This window comes from Centrocercus urophasianus, unplaced genomic scaffold (assembly GCF_019232065.1).
Source record: "Centrocercus urophasianus isolate 14NV4802_14NV808 unplaced genomic scaffold, USGS_Curo_1.0 seq_10, whole genome shotgun sequence".
NCBI classification, from domain to species: domain Eukaryota; kingdom Metazoa; phylum Chordata; class Aves; order Galliformes; family Phasianidae; genus Centrocercus; species Centrocercus urophasianus.
Window position 1 is genome coordinate 99,471,034 of NW_024884142.1, and position 18,546 is coordinate 99,489,579.

The 18,546-nt window shown below is 39.6% G+C and overlaps 1 protein-coding gene across 6 annotated transcripts in view; it reads right to left on the minus strand.

The window, feature by feature from the left end:
• The window catches only part of RALGAPA2 (Ral GTPase activating protein catalytic subunit alpha 2), a 118,221-nt gene that overhangs the window by 42,597 nt on the left and 57,078 nt on the right, over nt 1–18,546 (minus strand). For all 6 annotated transcript variants that reach the window (XM_042824776.1, XM_042824771.1, XM_042824770.1 and 3 more), the window contains 11 exons: nt 17,723–17,781; nt 16,997–17,105; nt 16,306–16,416; nt 15,894–15,962; nt 15,587–15,724; nt 14,854–15,037; nt 12,406–13,177; nt 11,875–11,946; nt 10,825–10,948; nt 9,019–9,174; nt 3,121–3,279 (listed from right to left, as the gene is read on the minus strand). In XM_042824776.1, the coding sequence (XP_042680710.1) occupies nt 3,121–3,279; nt 9,019–9,174; nt 10,825–10,948; nt 11,875–11,946; nt 12,406–13,177; nt 14,854–15,037; nt 15,587–15,724; nt 15,894–15,962; nt 16,306–16,416; nt 16,997–17,105; nt 17,723–17,781 (1,953 nt within the window). The remainder of the gene's footprint in view (nt 1–3,120; nt 3,280–9,018; nt 9,175–10,824; nt 10,949–11,874; nt 11,947–12,405; nt 13,178–14,853; nt 15,038–15,586; nt 15,725–15,893; nt 15,963–16,305; nt 16,417–16,996; nt 17,106–17,722; nt 17,782–18,546) is intronic.

An 18,546-nucleotide genomic window follows, 5' to 3' on the forward strand; every position in this document is an offset into this window, starting at 1 on the left:
AAGTATCCACAAAAGGAGATACAACGTAAATCTCCATTTTTATGCCAGTATGAACAAGCAAGTGAAGTACATATTAAACATACCAAAACTACATGCACATGTGAATGCTGGATGTTTTAAGCCAGATCAGCAATGTACATATGCTACAACACAGAGGAATTGATTCTCATTTTGACTGTAAGCAATTTTTGCTTGCTGGACTTACTTCCAGTATTTCAGAAACACCTGGAGCCTAGGGAGTGTGGCTAATTGTCTTCACACAGGATTACTGAATTTATACACTAAAAATACACATGAAGTGTGTTCATTCTGCACATCATGTATATGTGTGTGTGTAAATACTTAACTATGCTCCTATTTCTAAAAGTCTTTCACTGAGCAATTTCTCCAGCATTTTTTTCCCAAAAAATTATCCCCAGTGTGTCAGAATTGTTGAAACAAGAAGTCCAGCAGTTGATGTCTCCAAGTTAAATAGACATGCTCCAACAAACCACACTTTTCTCCACTACAAAACCCCTGCTGAACCTTGCAGGTTGCTCTGCCTGCCTGTGGGGCACATGGGCAGAGAAGCCCTGCTTGGCCCCCAGCCACAGCACTGCCACCAGGGGAAGCAGAAGAGCAATAAGAATGGAAGCACACCACAACTGTGAACTCCACTACGTGGCTAATTGCATGTGATTATTTAAAAGAAAACAAAAAATTGGGGAAATGAAGAAACACACTTTCTTTTCTAAGAAGCAAGCCAGGTTACTTGAAGAACTGAGACCCAAGCACATTCCCTGTCAAGAATTCTTCATGAAGCAGAGTTGGTGTAGGCTTTCTGATGGGAAAAGAGAGCAACAATGTAGATGATGGAAGCAACTTTTTATTGAGTGCGAATGATTACCAAAGCAAGAGAGATGAAACCAGAACCAGAACCAAGAGCAGGGTCATCGAAGTCAATGGGATGCCACGGATCATCAGGCTCCATACGTAGAGCCCACCGTAACGAGGGAAAGGGGACAGCTGAACTCAATGCACAGGAGCACACGCCCCACTCACTGCTTTTCTGCAAGCCAGCATTTAACCAGATATTTGAGAAAAGAGCTGTTTCAGATGGTTACAGAAAAATATATATATTAGGCTTAGGAAGGAATGAAATATTTAAAAGAAGTCAAGGGAAAAATCCTTCCACTCCTAGGCTACCACAAATGTCAAAGCAAGTCATCCATGGACAAGAAATTAATATTCACCACACTGCAACCACCTGCTTCATTATAATTTCCAGGATAAAAAAAATTACTTTTGTTGCACAGAGTAAAAGTAGGCAAGGTTAAATAAACCTTCTGAGCACAAAGAGTTCGGTTCTATAGCAAGCAGCACTAGTTAAAAGACTGGGGAATGGGTAAATTATTGTACCAAATGGCTGAGAATTAATCTCTGATGACTAGCTGCAATCTAACAAGGCATCTGTGTCCCAGGGAACCCGCAGTATGTCCCTGGCGGTATGTGCAGTGTGTAGAGTCTGCCTGGCATTCTTTGTCCTCTTTTGCAGGCAGCTTTTCGTCTCATTGTTCAGAATATCCTCATGCATCTGTGACGCGTGGAATGCATTCACACTAACAGACTTACTATTGTCTTCCCTCAGAAGCTTTGTCGAGCAAAGACTGCATCACGGTTCCTGATAATTATATTGCTTAATTAATCAAGACAAAAAAAATTTGCAAATCATTGCCCCGTTGCCAAGCAGGGAGATAAAAAATGAAAACAATACAAGCTGAAGCAATATAACAAAAGTAACAGCTATCTGATCAGAAATTCTTATATAATGAAGCTATTAATGCTAAATCGGTTAATGTTAACATTGCTCCAGGTGTCTCTACTTAGATGCAAACAAAAAGGCTAACATTATGTATATAAAAGGCCAAATGTTGCCATGGATTCTGTAACCTGATAGAGAGGACAGCCTTTTCATTTGATTAGGGAATGCAATTTAAATACCAGGGACCGAAGCCAAACAACAGACATTTCTCTCTGCAAGCCTCTTTCATTCACCCTGGGGTCAGTAGCTGGTGAACAAAAGGTCAGCCACACTTGCCCTGGAAATGTCTGGATTAATTTTATTACATTGTAATGGTTTGCACTTTAAATGTAGGGATAACACTAAATTTCCAGTTACCTATTATTCTTTCTGCCCGTTGGGTGTTTTTGACTAATATACAAGATGACACAGCCTTTCTCGGGCTGATTCTGAGAATTTTCAAGCACAGAGCTAAACTCTGGATTTCCTTATGGAAGACTCAAAGTTAAAAATCCCAAGAAGTAAAATGCAGAACTCAACAACAACTGCAAAGAAAAGAAAACCCAATATTTCAACGTACAAAAGATTTTCATGTTTGCAATGCCTACTGGCAAGCCTTTAGTTGCTAACGTGTAATAGCCCCATCTAAAAAAATAGTGCACAGCCAGTGAATACATCACCTGATGGATGCATTTTTCTTGGACAAACAGTGTCCCTCACATAAGGAAAACTGTATTTATCACATTGATCACTTTCATAAAGTGCACACTACATACACCAGCAGCTAATAGAGCAGGGCTCTTTTTTATGCATATAGACATGGACTTGCATGCTCTTAACATCTGCTAAAGAAAAAAAATCCACTGCTTAAAAAAAATAAGAATATCTTAAAATGTGGTTGCATAACAATGAGCTAAATGGCACACAAACTCAAATGCTCTGTGTGATGTAAGAATATTCAATGCCCGCTCTATCCCACTGACTCAGATTATGGTTAGGGTCTTGAAAACATGTGAGGTTATGCATGGTGCTGTATGTACAGCAGTACATACATCTTATGAGGTGGATCAATATCAAATGTGGAATTCAAATCTTTATTGTTTTGCTACTACTGGCTCACTTTGGAATTTCATCATGTGCACAATAAATTCCACGGTATCAGAATTCTGAAGTGGTTCTTTAAGCACTGAGCATAATATAATAAAATTAATTGCATATTTTAATTGCTGTTTGCATTTCTAGCTGGGAAAAAATAAAAACAAACTCTAAAACATTGAGCTTTAACTACCAGTCAATCGTGCAGGAGATAGGACAGATTCAGTAAAGCGTTCAAAACGTACCTCTGGTTTCTTCATTATTTCTATGAAAAACATGTGGTTCTTCATCGGATAAATAACAATTAAAACATCTCCAAAATCTGTTGGTATAATGCCCCTGCGGTAGTTCCTGTTGTGTTCAGACCAGACGATGTGAACCTCATCATTTCCCAAGTGACGAAGCTGCAACAGCAAATTGGCTCTTTATTAATCAGAGTGATAACAACAGTTTATGAGGGGTCATGGCTTACAAATTGAATTAGAATGTTCAATACTAGAAATATTTCATTACAGAAAAAAAGTTAAAATATTGTTTTTCTCCATTTGCTCATCAAAAGATCAGCTAAATAATTTGCTTCATTGAGAACACATTGTTTTCTGACGGCTTAATTAAGTAATTATCAAGCTAGCCATTAAAATGATATGTAAATGTACATTATATACAATAATTTAAGATGGGAATCTGAGCTGCTAGAATGAAACGTTAAATACAAGACAACAATTGTCAGTTAAAATAAGGTGGCTGTGACAGAAATGCCTTGACTCTGGATGTCAAGAAACTTCCCAGCATGAATGACTATTTCTCAATTTATTGCATTAAAAAATTATTTTCTTGCTGCCTGTGTGTCCAGAGAAGGCTTTTGTTTGAAAATGCGAGCGTGGTGTTTTGGACCACTGAAACTACAGAAGAATGTGAAACACCAGGGAAGTTACTTTATTTGGAGCAGAGCTGCAAAAAATGCAGATAAATTTTGAGTAGGACATACCCCAAATCCATCTAAAGAACTGTGTGCTCGCTTTGTGATGGGAGGAAGTGGAGCTGACCTAACAGATGGTGAGAAGTATTTGGCAATAACATACAAGCTATGCACAATAGATCCAACTGTAAGCTTTAAAGTTAAAATTTAATCCACGTGCAAAACGTCAGCCCAATTCATAAAGAGAATTTAAGTCCCACTTAAACCCTAGAAGAGCACTACCTGAGTTAGGTGCCAGGCCTCTGACAATGCGTACAACACACCTAACCAAAAAGTCAAAGCATAACTCTGCTTTCTGCATTGGCTCTGTGCAAAAAAAAAGTTTTCATTGGTAAATCATCCACACAAGCCTTGTATCAGCTGATACCATCCCAAAGCACTTCTCTCTTCAGAACCTGATAGAGCCTTTTAATGTAAAGAATTTCAATCCCACAAGGCTGAGAGGCAAAGATGCCCCACTTGTAAGAGAAACATGTGCACCCTTGAACCACGACAGGAATCAAAGCCACAAGTGCTGCTTACAGCTTAGTATCTAGAGGAGTACAATAAAGCTACGCTCAAAGAAGGACTCAGGTTCTCAGTTTGTTTTAAATGACACAGAAGACAGTTGTAATTTATTTAAAGCTATAAATAAATGACATTTTTAATTGTTTGAAGAAAATGCAAACAGTCTGAACCTATAAGAAACGTGGGTACATTAATACTAGTAATGCTAGAGCTTCCTGCACACATAAAATTAGCACGAACTACAGCTGTCATGGCCACCCTGAACATGTTGCCTAGTAGTAAAGGAAAATTTAGAGAGAAGACTGATCGGTTTTACTCCAAAAGGAAGACTTGGAAGATAAGGGTTGGTACTGCCTCGCTGCCTGGTGCTTTGGGAATTATACAAGGCACACACAGCTACCAAAACAGGAATCAAAATACATCCAAGCACCGCTTTTTAATTCACCGTGAATTATTTTGCTAATAATCAAACACATCAGGCTGAAAAAATCCCTAAGAGTTTAAAACTTGATCACACTGAGGAAAGCGAAGCTTGGTAAACAAGACGTTAGCTCAATCTCTGCTTGTTTGGGACAGGAAGAGATGTAAGTAAAACACTGGTTTTGCTGCAGTCCCCATCAAATGCAGAAGAGCGTGTGTTACTGTCTTTGTTTTTAAATCACACGTCCTGAACCACTGCATCCATATAGACATTAAACTGGCACCCATCAAAAACATTTGTTCTCACGAGATCATCCTGTTGATAAAAACCATTAGGACAATCCTGTTGGCGGCAGCACAGCAGCTGCTGTGTTCTGGGGTGGCTCTGTCCAAGCGCAGGCTGTATGCTCGCCTCGATGTCCTCCACGCAGGGCTGCTCCAAAGGCCAAAGGGACGCAGACTGGAGCAGGGGCACGCGCAGGTGGGAAAAAAAGAACCCGCTCTATTACAGCCCACAGCAGTCGAGAAAGAAGGAATCTGTCTCCAAACCCCAACGCAATCCCCAGTGAGGAGAAGCAGCCCGATTGTTTCAGCGCGCACCCAGCCCACCACGCGTGGCTGCGAGGCCCAGCACCGGTCGCGGCACACACCTCGGCCTGACCCCCTCTCCCCACTAATTGCATTACCCAGCCAGCTGGCTCCAGAGAGGAGTCGTCTGTTTGCCCGAAGAATTCCTGCTTGTGGGGAGGCAGGGCTGCTCCTTTCGCTAAGAAACAGTCAGGCCTGACATCCCCATTGTTTGGCCGACAGTGCGCCCATCCTAAAATCTAAGTTTTATTTGTAAATTAACCGAGAAACTTCCTGCCAGAACAGTGCTGCCTGGAGACTGATAATGTGTGCCTTTCATTCCCTTTCACTCTTACTGTATCACTGCCAATTTGTTTTTCTGCTGCTCGCCAGCCCTAGGCTATAAAAGCCTTGTAAGACATAAGTGCAATTATAGTCCTGGAGTCAAATGAATTGGACAAATCCAATAGCACAGCTCTGTCCCCACTTTGCAAACCCCTACAGCAGTTAGATTAGCTGCTAAAAATCTAATCTAGCTCCAGCTAACAAATTTCTGCAGCGAAGGAGCAAGAGTTCAGTATGGGGTTGCAAGCAGATTTCTGAATTGAAAAAGTTCTGCTATGACAATGGGGGAAGGTGGAATAAATCACTTGAAAATTTTGCAGCCCATCTTTAAACTGTTAGATGCAATTCAGTCAGAACAAGATGGGGGACTGCAGGATGCTGCTACTCTGATTGATTTTCATTCTTACCACGAGAAATCCAGATAAAAAAATTTAGAAACGGTGATGCTGAACCCTAGGAGCAGCAATAGATAGCAGCTGAATTTTTTTTGTTCTGTAACTGTACAAGAAATTACTTCTTCCAGGGCTGTTTTATTTGACTTGGGGTAGTTTCTATTTTCTGTCGGTGGTGGTGGTTCTGTTTTTTGTTCAGTTTTCTGAATGAACAATGTATCAGCCTATACTTCATATAAAGGTATACAAAGTACAAATTACTAATGCTCAAAAAGAAAGGTTTGAGTTCATTCTCAGTGGAAGTGCACTTATCCCTGTGAATTTAAAGCAGAAATGAATTTATCCTCATTTTCAGTAAAAATAAAGGAACAGAATAACATATTAAGTAAAATTACTGCATCTGCTCCATTCCCTAGCCCACAAAACTTGTGGTCTGCTTTACTACTTCCTTGGCCAGCAGGTGGTAAGACCTTCTGTTCAGCTCCAGAGCTCGAGAGCCAAGCAAACTGACAGGTATTGAATTCTTTCTGTCTGTAGGCAAAATAAGCAAAGAAACCACAGAAATGACAAAGATTGAGGAGGTAAGAGGGAGTTTAGGTTCCAAATAGCAACCACACAATGCTATCTGATGGAAGCACAAGGAAGGCAAGAAAAAGGTAATGTCTCTCCACTGCATCCCAAATGGGAGCATGATGACATTTTCTCCTCTCAGTAATACTGGTCTCTAACACCATATATTTCTTTTGTAGCAAAAACTAAAATGGAGCAGGTACTATATGCCTTTGAGTACTTCAGTATATGGCCTCCTTGCTGCCAAGATTCACAGGTGGAATTTCAGAGTTTACCTTTGAGGTGGTACGAGCTCTTAACCTGCAGCATGTTTAATACTGTCCTTAGAAATGGTCTGGATACATCACCATGCTAAAAGCACTAGTTTCAAATGTGAGCCATTTAATCCATCAGCAATGCCAATGACTCAGAGATCTATCAATCCCACAGAAATTTTACAGTGCCTCTGAAATGCATATTGCCGTCCACTTTAGCTGCATTTCAGTGAAGTTTGTTAAGAAGTCTGAGCTAATTTGCTCAGAAATGAATTCCAGTTTACCAAACAGCTATAGCAAATTAAATAAAGCTGTTTTGTTCAAAAGAATCATGGAAGATGCCACATTAAAGAAAACCCTGAAGTCATGCAGAGCAAACCACTGCAGGGCCAGCTCCCAAGTTCCAATGGTTTGCCCAAAGCTTTGTCCTGCCTTACAGGAATAGAGCTGGATCCCAACAGGATTTCTATTCCTATAACACATTTAAGGTCTCATTAAGCTCTAGAGCAACCACTTCAAGGTGTATTGTTTGGATAACGTGTACTGGAGCTGGCCTTGTTTCCTAACAGCTTAAGACTTGAAGATGGGAAAATACTAAATGCTTTCACTTTTTGTTTTTAGGGAAGACAACTAAATAGAATAACCAGACTATCCCCATGGCTCCATGGTTAGTTACTAATGTGAACAGGAATTAGAGGAATTAGTAAAACAGACTATTTGCCAGTAAAACCCATTTTTTTCCCCTAGGCTCTGTAAGAATGTACATTTTCCTTCTCCAGGTGATACATTAGTCAACAGCTAGACTAGATATTTCACTGTCTAAGCTAGGTAAAATGACCACAATGAGTCCAGCAAAAAGAAAGACTGAGAAAGAGATGGAAACAGACCTCAAACGTGAGTAAGTCTGCTGCAAAGTAATCTGTTCTCTAGAACCATGTTAAGAATAAATGGGCTTAAACTGAAGCAAAGCAGATAATACAAAATATACTTCCACAGTACAAAAAGTGAGGCCTTGGAGTATGTTGCTGAAGGCAATTATAAAGCATTCAGAATGGGAGTTTTTAACTAGTAGCTGGATAAATACCAGCCAGGAACAGATACAGACAATGAAAAACGGACAGCCCTACCATGGCTCAGTGATAGACTATTCTGTCTCTATCCTAAACACTCTCATGACTGTGTAAATCTACTAATATGCAGATAACAAGATCCATACATGAAGACAACATGGAATTTTCTTGACTTTTTTTTTTTTTTTTAATGAGGTATGTGAAGAAAAGAAAAGCTCCATCTTTACTGGGCAAGTTTTCAGGAGTGGTAATTGGAAATTCCACTTTTTTATTTCGAGGAAAAGATCATTTCAAAACTAGCTGCAGAACAAATAAAAATCATCTGGTGGTATTTATAGCTAATTTGCAGAGCACAACAGTATCACGTGGTACACTGGATGGCTGCAGTAGCATTAATGCACATTAACAACCTGTGTAGGACAAGTTGCCAATCCTAATTAAAATAGCAAAGATTTGCTACGCACCTAAAATCTTCTTTGACTAAGCAGCAGTTGGCAAGCAGCATAATCTCAAATCAGTTGTTAGGAAAGAGAAACCATTAAGTACTGATACCAATGAAATTTTGGGCTGGTTTCTAGCCATCTCTGAAGCAGAGTCTGCTTGTCACAACTGTGAATAACTGGATAATGGTTTTAAATATCAGCTGGCTGCTTTTACTACTGTGCATGTCACTTCTCTTTCACTTCTTTTCTTTTCTGGTGCACACTAGACGGCTCATCTGTAAAGTTTTATTGTGCTGCATTTGGTTGTTTTGTTCTAGCACACTGCAGCAGTTTTGGCAGGCAAACAACACACAAATGAAATTATTGCTAATATTATTACTAATGGTGGTATTTAAGGCTACCATGGAAATGTTAATTGTGTTGCAGAATCCAGAATTTAGATGCCATTTAATTCAGATAATCTAGCTGCAGAGCACCATGTGGCACAGAAAAGAGAGCCTGCTAGGACGAGTCAGCACAATCTGCTCTGAGTATAAACCTTCATTTAAGCACACGAAATCGAATGTTTTGAAATACATACATAGTAACTGACTTACCTTTTTGGTCAGTGAATCATCTGAATCTGATGGCATTCTTGTAGACACATGAAAAATGATTTCCACGGTAGAGGTAGCATAATAGGGTGCTGTTTGTCCAGTGCTGCCATTGCGCTGCAGGCCGCCCATAAACCCACCGTGTGTCGAGAGATCAACCTAAATGATTGACAGTCATAATCAGAAAAATCTATCTTTTCTTAAGGACCGACGAGTAACCCGACTTATTTACAAACCAGCAGCTGGTGGGATTGTAACCACCCCAAAGGAAGATAAATCTTTCCGTACAGCTTTGTCATCTCAGCGTTAGATCTGTTGGTTTCCCATTTTGTATCTGACATTTACTCAAAACAAACAACTCTCTACTACGTACCTATTAGGCTATTCTGCCTTCCTACCAGCAATGGAACAACAGTGCTGTAGGGCTACATGTGGCTCAGCAAGCCCACCCAAAGCATACACAGCGAGAGCTAATTAAAAGGTGCAGAGAAAACGTAAGCACTAAAGACATCTGTACAAGAAATTGAGATTCCAAACTAAAAGAAACATTCTAGAGGAAATTATTCTAAAAGATAATTCAGAGAAAACGCCCTTCTGAAGACAACTCTGTGTCTAAAATTTATGTTTTCCCAACTGCATCAGTCCAGTTGAAGATGCTACCTCTCCTTGGAGACTTTACTTCTCTTAAATTGTTAGATGTGAAATACAGCTACCGTGTATTTCCCCTCCAAAATCATAAATGCCAGTGTCTTTTAAGTTAACAACATATCATTTGACAAAAGCAAACTAAACTCAAGTGTTTTTGCCTTTAGTGCAGCAGTCCTTTGCTTGTGTAAGTGACCCAACCATGTGAAGAGCTAAAACGAGCTACAATTAAGGTAAAATTAAGCTACAGCTTTTAACAATGCAGAAAGCATTCTTAAAATGACCACTGCAGCACCACCTGCCCATCAGAAACAGGATGCAACAACAGTGATAACAAATTATGAAATTAAATTATAAGGGATTGCACTTTGTGCTTGCTAAGCATGCGCAGCAAACAAGTGAGGTAGAAGTGCTGTACACCCTGCTGGTGAAAGGCACAAAAAAAAGGAAGAATTCCTTCTTCAGTCACTCTGACAAAAGCTCTCAGGGCTTCTGCCAGGTGGACAATCTGACCACCACTGCAACCTGATGAGAAGCTCTGGGAAGACTCTCTGAAGCATTCAGTTCTCTCAGCTGAGCTAATGGTGGCTAGAAAAATCTGACCAAAAGGCAGAGAAAAAGCAAGGAGGGACATAAAGTAAGTAAAGGTTTTGAAAATTAAAGAGATGGGAAATTGAACAACAGGGGAAACATTATTCATTTAAAATGTTACAGACCTGGCACACCACAGGCCCGAGGATTTAAATTCACTTTTCAAGCAATATCCATTAAAGCAGAGAGAATGGAAAGATGTTTACTTCCAGCTTCACGTGACCATGTCACACATTAGCCTAAAAAGCATCCTCTTTGTATTCTGTAATACAACATTCTCCTGTTCCCCGTTTCTGATAGCTAACAGAAGTCTTAAATAACCTACAATATATCCCAGCTTGTAGAAATGATGCAAACATCCAAAACATTTGGATTTACAGAATTCTGCCAAATAAAATGACCTTTGAAGTACTGCTAAATATTACTGTGCATTAAAATGTACTTTTCTTTTTCAAGAATTAACAAATGAGCAGGTATACAAGCAGTTTGTTCTCCATTCACCTACTTTAACTGGCTTACACTTGATTTTCATAAGTCTTCACATCATGATTTTGTATAAATATGTGATTTTACCTCCCAACCCAGTCCAGCAACAAAATCTTCATATGCCTGGCTTCCCCTGGCATTGGACAGTATTGAACATTTGTCCTCCTGTCCTTCTGCAATGTAAAACACTGCAATCTTGTGAGTTTCACGGCTGTAATTAGATAAAACAAGAAATGAGAATTACAAAAAGTGCAAGAGGTCAAATTATTCTTTACATCACCTGCACTCTAAAGCCACGTTTCACTCGATGCCTGTTCCTTTGATGCACACAAATGCATCACTTAACTTCAGAATTACGTACGTTCATCTTTTTTTTTCTTTCCCTACAACCACACTGCAGAGCCACTGCTGTTCAGAGAGCAGAGCAAGGGCCATTCTTTCTGTGCATCAGCTAAAGAACTGATGATCAAGTTCCAATTACAGGGTTAATCACTTACATCTGTGCAACCTTGCTGAAGACAGTAATACTGCACAGCTGTTAATGAGCTGTAAAATCTGACCAACAGAACTTTAATTATGGAGTAATGATATATGAGAAAGAAAAAAGCATGTACTGACTTTTAGCTCCTGGGATGAGTTTTACTAGGCTGATGGTTACAACTGATCTGATATGAAAATTGTTGGAATGCAAGAAAATCAGAACTCTACAATTCTGCAAACGTGCCAAGGAATGAAAATGATACATAATATTCAGAACTCTATTCTACCTGGCTCTAAAAGAGTGAAACGAAGATTATCCCTTGAAAGTATTGCTCTTGACATAGGGATCAATGTGCAGAAAATCCCTTTGGGTGAGTCGATGCAAAGTCATCAAAAAATCTGCAACTTCTTCCCTCCCCTCTCAGCTAAAGAAGACAGGAAACAGGCTGGTGTGTCTCACTGCTGGTTATTTTGAATTCTATGCAGACAGTACCATTGAAAATAGCTTGTCTGGTCAGGTGCTGCAACTTTTTAGTAACAAAAGTTCTGTGTTTTCCTACAAGTTCTTGTACTGCTAGCATATGCAATTTCAGTGATTGGTTTTGGTGATGTACTCACTCTTTCTTGTGAAACCCTGAGCTAGTAAACATCACCTACCATTGGCGAGAATCCAGATTTTTCAGTTCTCTCAGTAATTTTGAATTTTTCTTAAGAAGGTGAAAGCTCTTCCTGTAAATACATAAAAATAATTAGGAAAGAAAATGCAATAAGGGATAGACTATTTTCTCATTCAAATTCCTAAGAGAAGGGAATCAATTTAGCGTAACTTAATGAAAATCCATTTTCTTTCTACTCTAAATAATCTGCAGTTGCCTGCAAAAAATATTCATGGATGCAGGTATACGTAAAAGTTCAAAACTGTGCTCTGACTACCAACCAGCTATACAATTCTTGCCTTTTTAAGTGTGCATACATTTGAAAGTAGAAGAGAGCAAAATTTACCTTGAAAATCATCAGACTCATAAGTAAGTTATAGAATTTCAGACTAAGAAGTCTTCCTGGGATGATTGCAAGTCACAAGAGCAGAGCTACAGCAGGGGGGGGGGACAGTGTGTGGATCTGGATTATTTTTTGGGGGTCAGAAGCTGCAAAAGCACAGTAAACATGTCCTGAGCCCTCCGTTCCTACCTTCTATCCCAGGAGTTCATTCCCAAGTCGTTTAACAACAGCCGACAGAAATAAAAGGATGCTTGAGGTTCAGCAGGACGCGGTTCTTCCTGACGGGCCACCTTCATACTGAAGTCTGAGCTGCATTTTAAAATGTACTCGTTTTCCTGGGTACTTTGCCTCATCAGGGCTTCAGTGATTGCATTCTCTTGCTCGCAGCTCATTCCAAAGGGCGGTGGCGATGGCTCATTCAGCTTCCGCTGGGGATGTAAAAGGCATTCAGGACTAGTGTTACCAATCCTCTCCAGTAATTTGTCAAGAGCATCTTCTCCTTCTTCCACCTGAGAAATGTCTTTTTGGGAACTGAAGTGGTGGTCACAGCTGCCTGAAATCACAAATGAGTTTGCTGTGTTCTGCCGTGGAAGGCAGCCCTCCAAAGGTCCATACAATATTCTGCCATCCCAAGAGTACTTCCCTGAGATATCTCTGACAATCACCCTTACATCCGAGGGGGCTACTGCTGGCTCAGTGTCTTTCCTTTTGTCTGCAGGAATTTGGAGGTATGATATAAGAGTACTGTCATTAAACACAAAGAGCTGAAGGTTGGGGCTCCGGAAGACTTCTGATGACAGCTCAGAGGATTCCACATACGAGTTGTCATGATTCTCACTGAGGAGACTGTGGAGGATGGCAGGACCTCCGCTGAGTGGGTAGTGGCTCAAATGATTCACCAGATGAGTCATAACCATCCGTGCCGTCAAAGGTATTAGTTCTAAATTCCTTCTCCTTTTTTCTGAAACAATCAATAGAGGTAACAGATCAGTAAAACCAACAAGAGGTAATTAAAAATAGCATCTGTTAATTTCTGGCTTGTTTTAGAAGGTTATTCTCACATTCATTCCTTTCCAAGACACTATTTACAACCACTGCCCAAGCAATTCTACCCACCACCCATCCTTACTCAGCACTCTTTGAAATTTAGCTTTCAGTGACATCCAGGTCTTCATACACTTTGTAAGAAACACACGCAGCACTGCACAGGGGGCCACAACCCCTGCTGCTATCACTGCAGTTTCACCTGGCACCTTAAGGTGATCCTCCTTACCTCCCACATTCCCACAGTCACCACCACGGCAGTCAGATCAAGAGAGGGACAGAGGAAAAGAAGCAAAAGCAATGGAGAGGTGCAACTAAAAACCATTGGTTCTCCACTTGTAGCAGTCATTTGAAAACAGCATCGTGGTAAAGTTCACTGCATCAGGTGAGAGACTCTCTGGATCCACAGACAGGCGCTCATCACAGGCAAATACATCACAGTTATCTCAAACCAGCAGGGCTCTGGAGTTGTGTTATGCCTCCAGTTCCTCTACTGGAGCACTGTTTCATAGTTATATCTCACTTATGCTCAGATTTTTTCTGTTTTTTATGGTAACTTTGTTCATATTCAGCTTAACTTTGTTTTTTTTCTTCAGTTTACAGTGTTTCTTTCTTTCTTTATACCTTCTAATATACTTCTAGACAACAGGTATATATATCCCTTTTCAGCTTTCATTTTGCTAGCCTCCAAAAATTCTTCAGCCTCCCTCTCAGAAAAACAGGCTCCACACTCTTTCTGTGAACTACCAGGTAGTAAATCTCTGCCTGCTCCAGTCTGAATTTCTTTTTTAAACAATTAACCTAAAACAATTGTAGACCACTATCATCTCTGAGATGAGAACTATCTTGCTCTAACTAAAACAACAAACACAGCTGACATGGACCCTTATCTTCCTGCTATTCACAATGCCCCTACTCAGCAAGAGATCTGTGTAAAATCTTTGTGTTTCCTTTTTTTTTCTTCTAGTTTAAACTGAAAACATGTATACAGAAAAAAAAGAAATTAAAAAGCTGTAGGACTCAAAAACAGTGAAGTAGTGAAGTATCAAAAACTGAATGCTATTTTAAAGCAACATTCTAAAACCAACAATTGCTTGTACTACTTAACACTGCACCTTTACTTTAGATTCTTCTGCAGAAATTAACTAAGGCATATTAATACATGACAATATTTAATTCGTAGTTGAACAGCCGCTGCTTTGAAAACTTGTAACACTGTTTGAAATAAAGGTGGTTTGTAAGATAAAACACTTAAAAATTGCTTCAATATGTTTGGATATATACTTGAGCTGCTTTTAAGGAGTGTGTAACACGATGCAACCAGATCCAAATAATCTCTTTTCACTTTTGACACTGGCAGCACTGTGAGTCAGCAGGAATACTGCATTTATGCAGCTGCAGAATTGGGTTCAAATCACACATGTCATTCTGCAATCACTCAGAACAGGTAAATCATGGAGTCATTTCTAATAAAAGAAGAAAGGCTGCTGCACGCTCCCAAGAGAAACCTGATTTAGAGCTAATCTCAGCTGTTGACTCTGACATCCCAGCACAGACACGCTGGTCCTCATCACGCTCTGTGAATTCTCCTACCTTCGGCAACAGTGAGCAGGTTGCCCAGCTCGGTGGCAGAGTGGCACTGGGCTGGCTCACAGCTCGTGACATTCTCCAGATGCAAAAAGGGGTCATAGTCAGCAGACGACAGATCCGCAAGGCTCAGCACGTAATGGCTTTGCTGGGTGTACGTGCTGGAGCCGTTCACACAGCAGTGCAAAACCTGTGAGCAGACAAGCGCGGGATTGAGGGAGTGATGAACAGTCAGCAGTACCAGCTGTGTACCAGGAGTGACCCACTGTGATTTCACATTATGAAAGCCAGCACACGCTACGAAAACATCCAATTTGGTGCTTTTACAATAACTCTCTTTTTTGCTGCTTGTTCTGTACTTCAACAGTTCACTTCAGGACTTTTGTATTGAATAACTTGTGCATTTTAACAGGCCACTCCAAATTATTCAAACACTTCTGCCGAGATTACTTGCTCTGGATCCCTGCTATTGAGCGTTTTGCCTTTCTCTTGTCATCATTTTCTGTGTTCCACGTCTCCACCTCAAATAAACCACTTTTCTTTTCAAGATCCATCACATTGACCTTATTGTTGTTAGTATTTTAAATTCTTGACTTCTCACCCATATGATTTTGCCCACACCCTGAGAATTCATGTTTCTCTACAGCATGCTTCAAAATCCTCCTGTGCCTAGGAGGATTTGCAAAAAGCATCTTTAAACTTTCAGGCATAATAAATCATGCTCATTCCTCATACTCACTCTGTAAATATAGTCCAGTAAAGGAGCTTTGGATGCATGCTGATCTTCAAGGACACCAGCAGACACTGGCTCCAGCAGCATTTTCATAGGTAATGCCATACACCAATCCAACAAGCAAAGTAGCAATGAAACTATAAACTAAACAGAAACAAATAGCATGGTATTTAGGTATTATCTATCAAATCCACACATGCTTAAATGCCTGCGCTTGAAAGGTTGAAATAAGATTGGTTCAAAGCCACTTCACTCAATGATTTCCTCAAACAGCACAAAGAAAGAACAGAGACTCCTCACTTTGGTGACATACCTTTTTATCTGCCTCCACACAGGAGTATTCAGCACTTGGCAGAAGAAAAGCAATAGTGGCCACAAGGATCTACGTGAAAAGAAGCAGAATTTGAGCACGACGTTTAATACCTTTCACTATAAAGGCAGAGAACTAACTTCATTTGAACAGGGCATGAAAAAGGGTGAAGTCTCTTAGAAGCATTTAGCTGCCCTTGTAAATCAACATACAGGCGAAACAAAGTTTTGCTGAGCATTTTGAAAATAAAAGATGAGTAATGCATGCTGCTCTTCCAACTACAGCAAATAAAACTCTTAACAATACTTGCAGAAGAAACAGAAAATTAGCAGACAGTTGGGGTTCCAGCAGCTCAAGTAAAGAATTAAGACAACTTTACATATGATTTCCATACAAATATCTTAAATTGACGTACTTCAGTGATTTTTCTGGGCAGGGATGATTCATACTCCTGCAGCTTTTGCCAGTAAGAAACAAGCAGCTGAAGAACATCATTGGCTACCTGAGCTACCAGTTTATTAGAAAACTGGAAGAGAAGAAAAGGTAGTCAAAAACAAAATAAATGTGTAGGCATCATACAATGCAATTTATTTTTCTACTTCTTAAATTACTCTCCATCCATAGAAACAATAAAAAATGGTATGCAAAATCACACACTCAGCATTAGGGAAGAGCAGACAACATTAACTGCATAGTCTTAAGATTATAATATCATATTCTCTTATTTTATATATAGGAGTCTCTAGCTGCATATTCACATGCCATTTTTGTAAAAACTTTGCATTTCTATACAGGATGTCACAACTGCCCCATTGAAGAACTGCACATTTATTCCTTAGCAACTTCAAAGGAGCAGTAAGAATCTGGAGCACTCTGACCAGAGATAATAAACTACTACGTATATGCAAAGCTTCAGAACCAGAAGGCATTTTCTAGATGATGGCCAATGTCATTCCTAACATTATGCAGAGATCTCGAGTAACGTCCTGACATTCTTTAAGCAACAGAGACCAACTGTGCTCCTGTAACCTGGAACAACTGTTCCAAAACTTCAAGTACCATTTTCACAAAATGTATGTTAACTACAGAGACTGCTGCAGAATTACCTTCAGTGTCACACCTATGACATTGATTGCTTCCTTCACTTGAGGGTGGTTTGTGCACTGTGTTAGTTCTTCACATATCCAAACTCCAAGGCCACAAATGGCTATGCATCTTTTTTGAAAGAGACAATATTTTTGTCAGAAGTTTTAAGAGTCCAGTTTTGCTTTACCCTTCATTCTTCCCAAATTTGCTCTTTGGAATGAACCACTCCTCCATCAGACAGTAGCTATCGCTGTACAGCTGCACTATATAGTTCCTAACAAAGAATCTTGAAGGAATTTGTCAAAGACTATTCCTCAATCAATCAGGAAAAAAAAAAAATAGCAACAAACCAACAAGCCCAATACACCTAAGATATGATTTCTTCCAATTTTAAGCATATTTTAAACAGAACAGAACTTTGGAAGTGCAAGGCACTTAACCACAATATATGCCATCTTTGGGAAACAAATATTTTTCCTTCAAAGTATACAAAATATAGGCAGACCCTGTAAAAAGAATGAGCAAAGATGGGGAAAGCAGTGTACAAAGATCTCTTTTACCTCCCCCAGGTCACACAATAGGTCAAGATCTTAACAGTACAGGATGGACTTTATCTCAACAGGGCTGCAGAACTCAACAGGTCAAAACACAAGGCAGGTGTAAAAAAATTCAGCTGTACAGAGACTGAAAAATCGGTAGGGAGAAAGACTTCTGACACTTATTTTTCACTTTACTCAGTATTTTACCTTGCAGCTTCACTTGGCTCCTCTGTAGCATTCTTCAGTAAAATATTAATGAGGTAGCACTAAAACAATACAATCAATTACAATAAGTGACTTTTTCATGTATCCACTTTATTTCTAATTGTTTAATTTTGACGTAATCACAGACAAAATGAACTCTAAGTCTCAGGCTATTTTAAAGTACTTACACAACAAGTTTAATTTGTCAAAGGAGAATTATTTACTCATTATAAAAAAAATCAGGTATCCAGACCCTCGTGGATAAATCTAATCGACTCAAAATCATATACAGGCAGCAAGATGGAAATCAGTTCATTTTCGGAGTCGGCAGGTATTACTAACTGGGAGTATTCAGCACTTCCTAATATGATATATGGTGTTCAAGTATTAAGGGAGCCATATTTTGAAAAAAATCAGTGTCTTCTTTAATAAGGAAAAGAGACTTTTAAAATCTAGGCTGCTTTAACATACTTCTGATAAGAGTCTGGGGCCTAATGAACAAATCAAGAGTGGGAGCTGCATGCGTTCTCTCCATTTTTACCTTCAAAAGCCACAAAAGGAATTCAGAGATTCCTCCTTACCTTTACCTAATCTTTCTGCAGTGGATTAGAAAAGTGCCTCACATTCATTGAGGCTAGTACAAGGCTAATTGAACGGGTTTCACCAGCAAGTGATGCTCCAGGTCATATTTGTTGGGATCTTTGGTGGAGAGAGTGTGTATTTTTTTCTCCTTCAAGATTGTTTTTGCTAAAGTCAGTGAATTACAAAGCTTTCCATCCAGTAGAACAATTAACATCCCAGGGTATCTCACTGAAATTACTTACTGG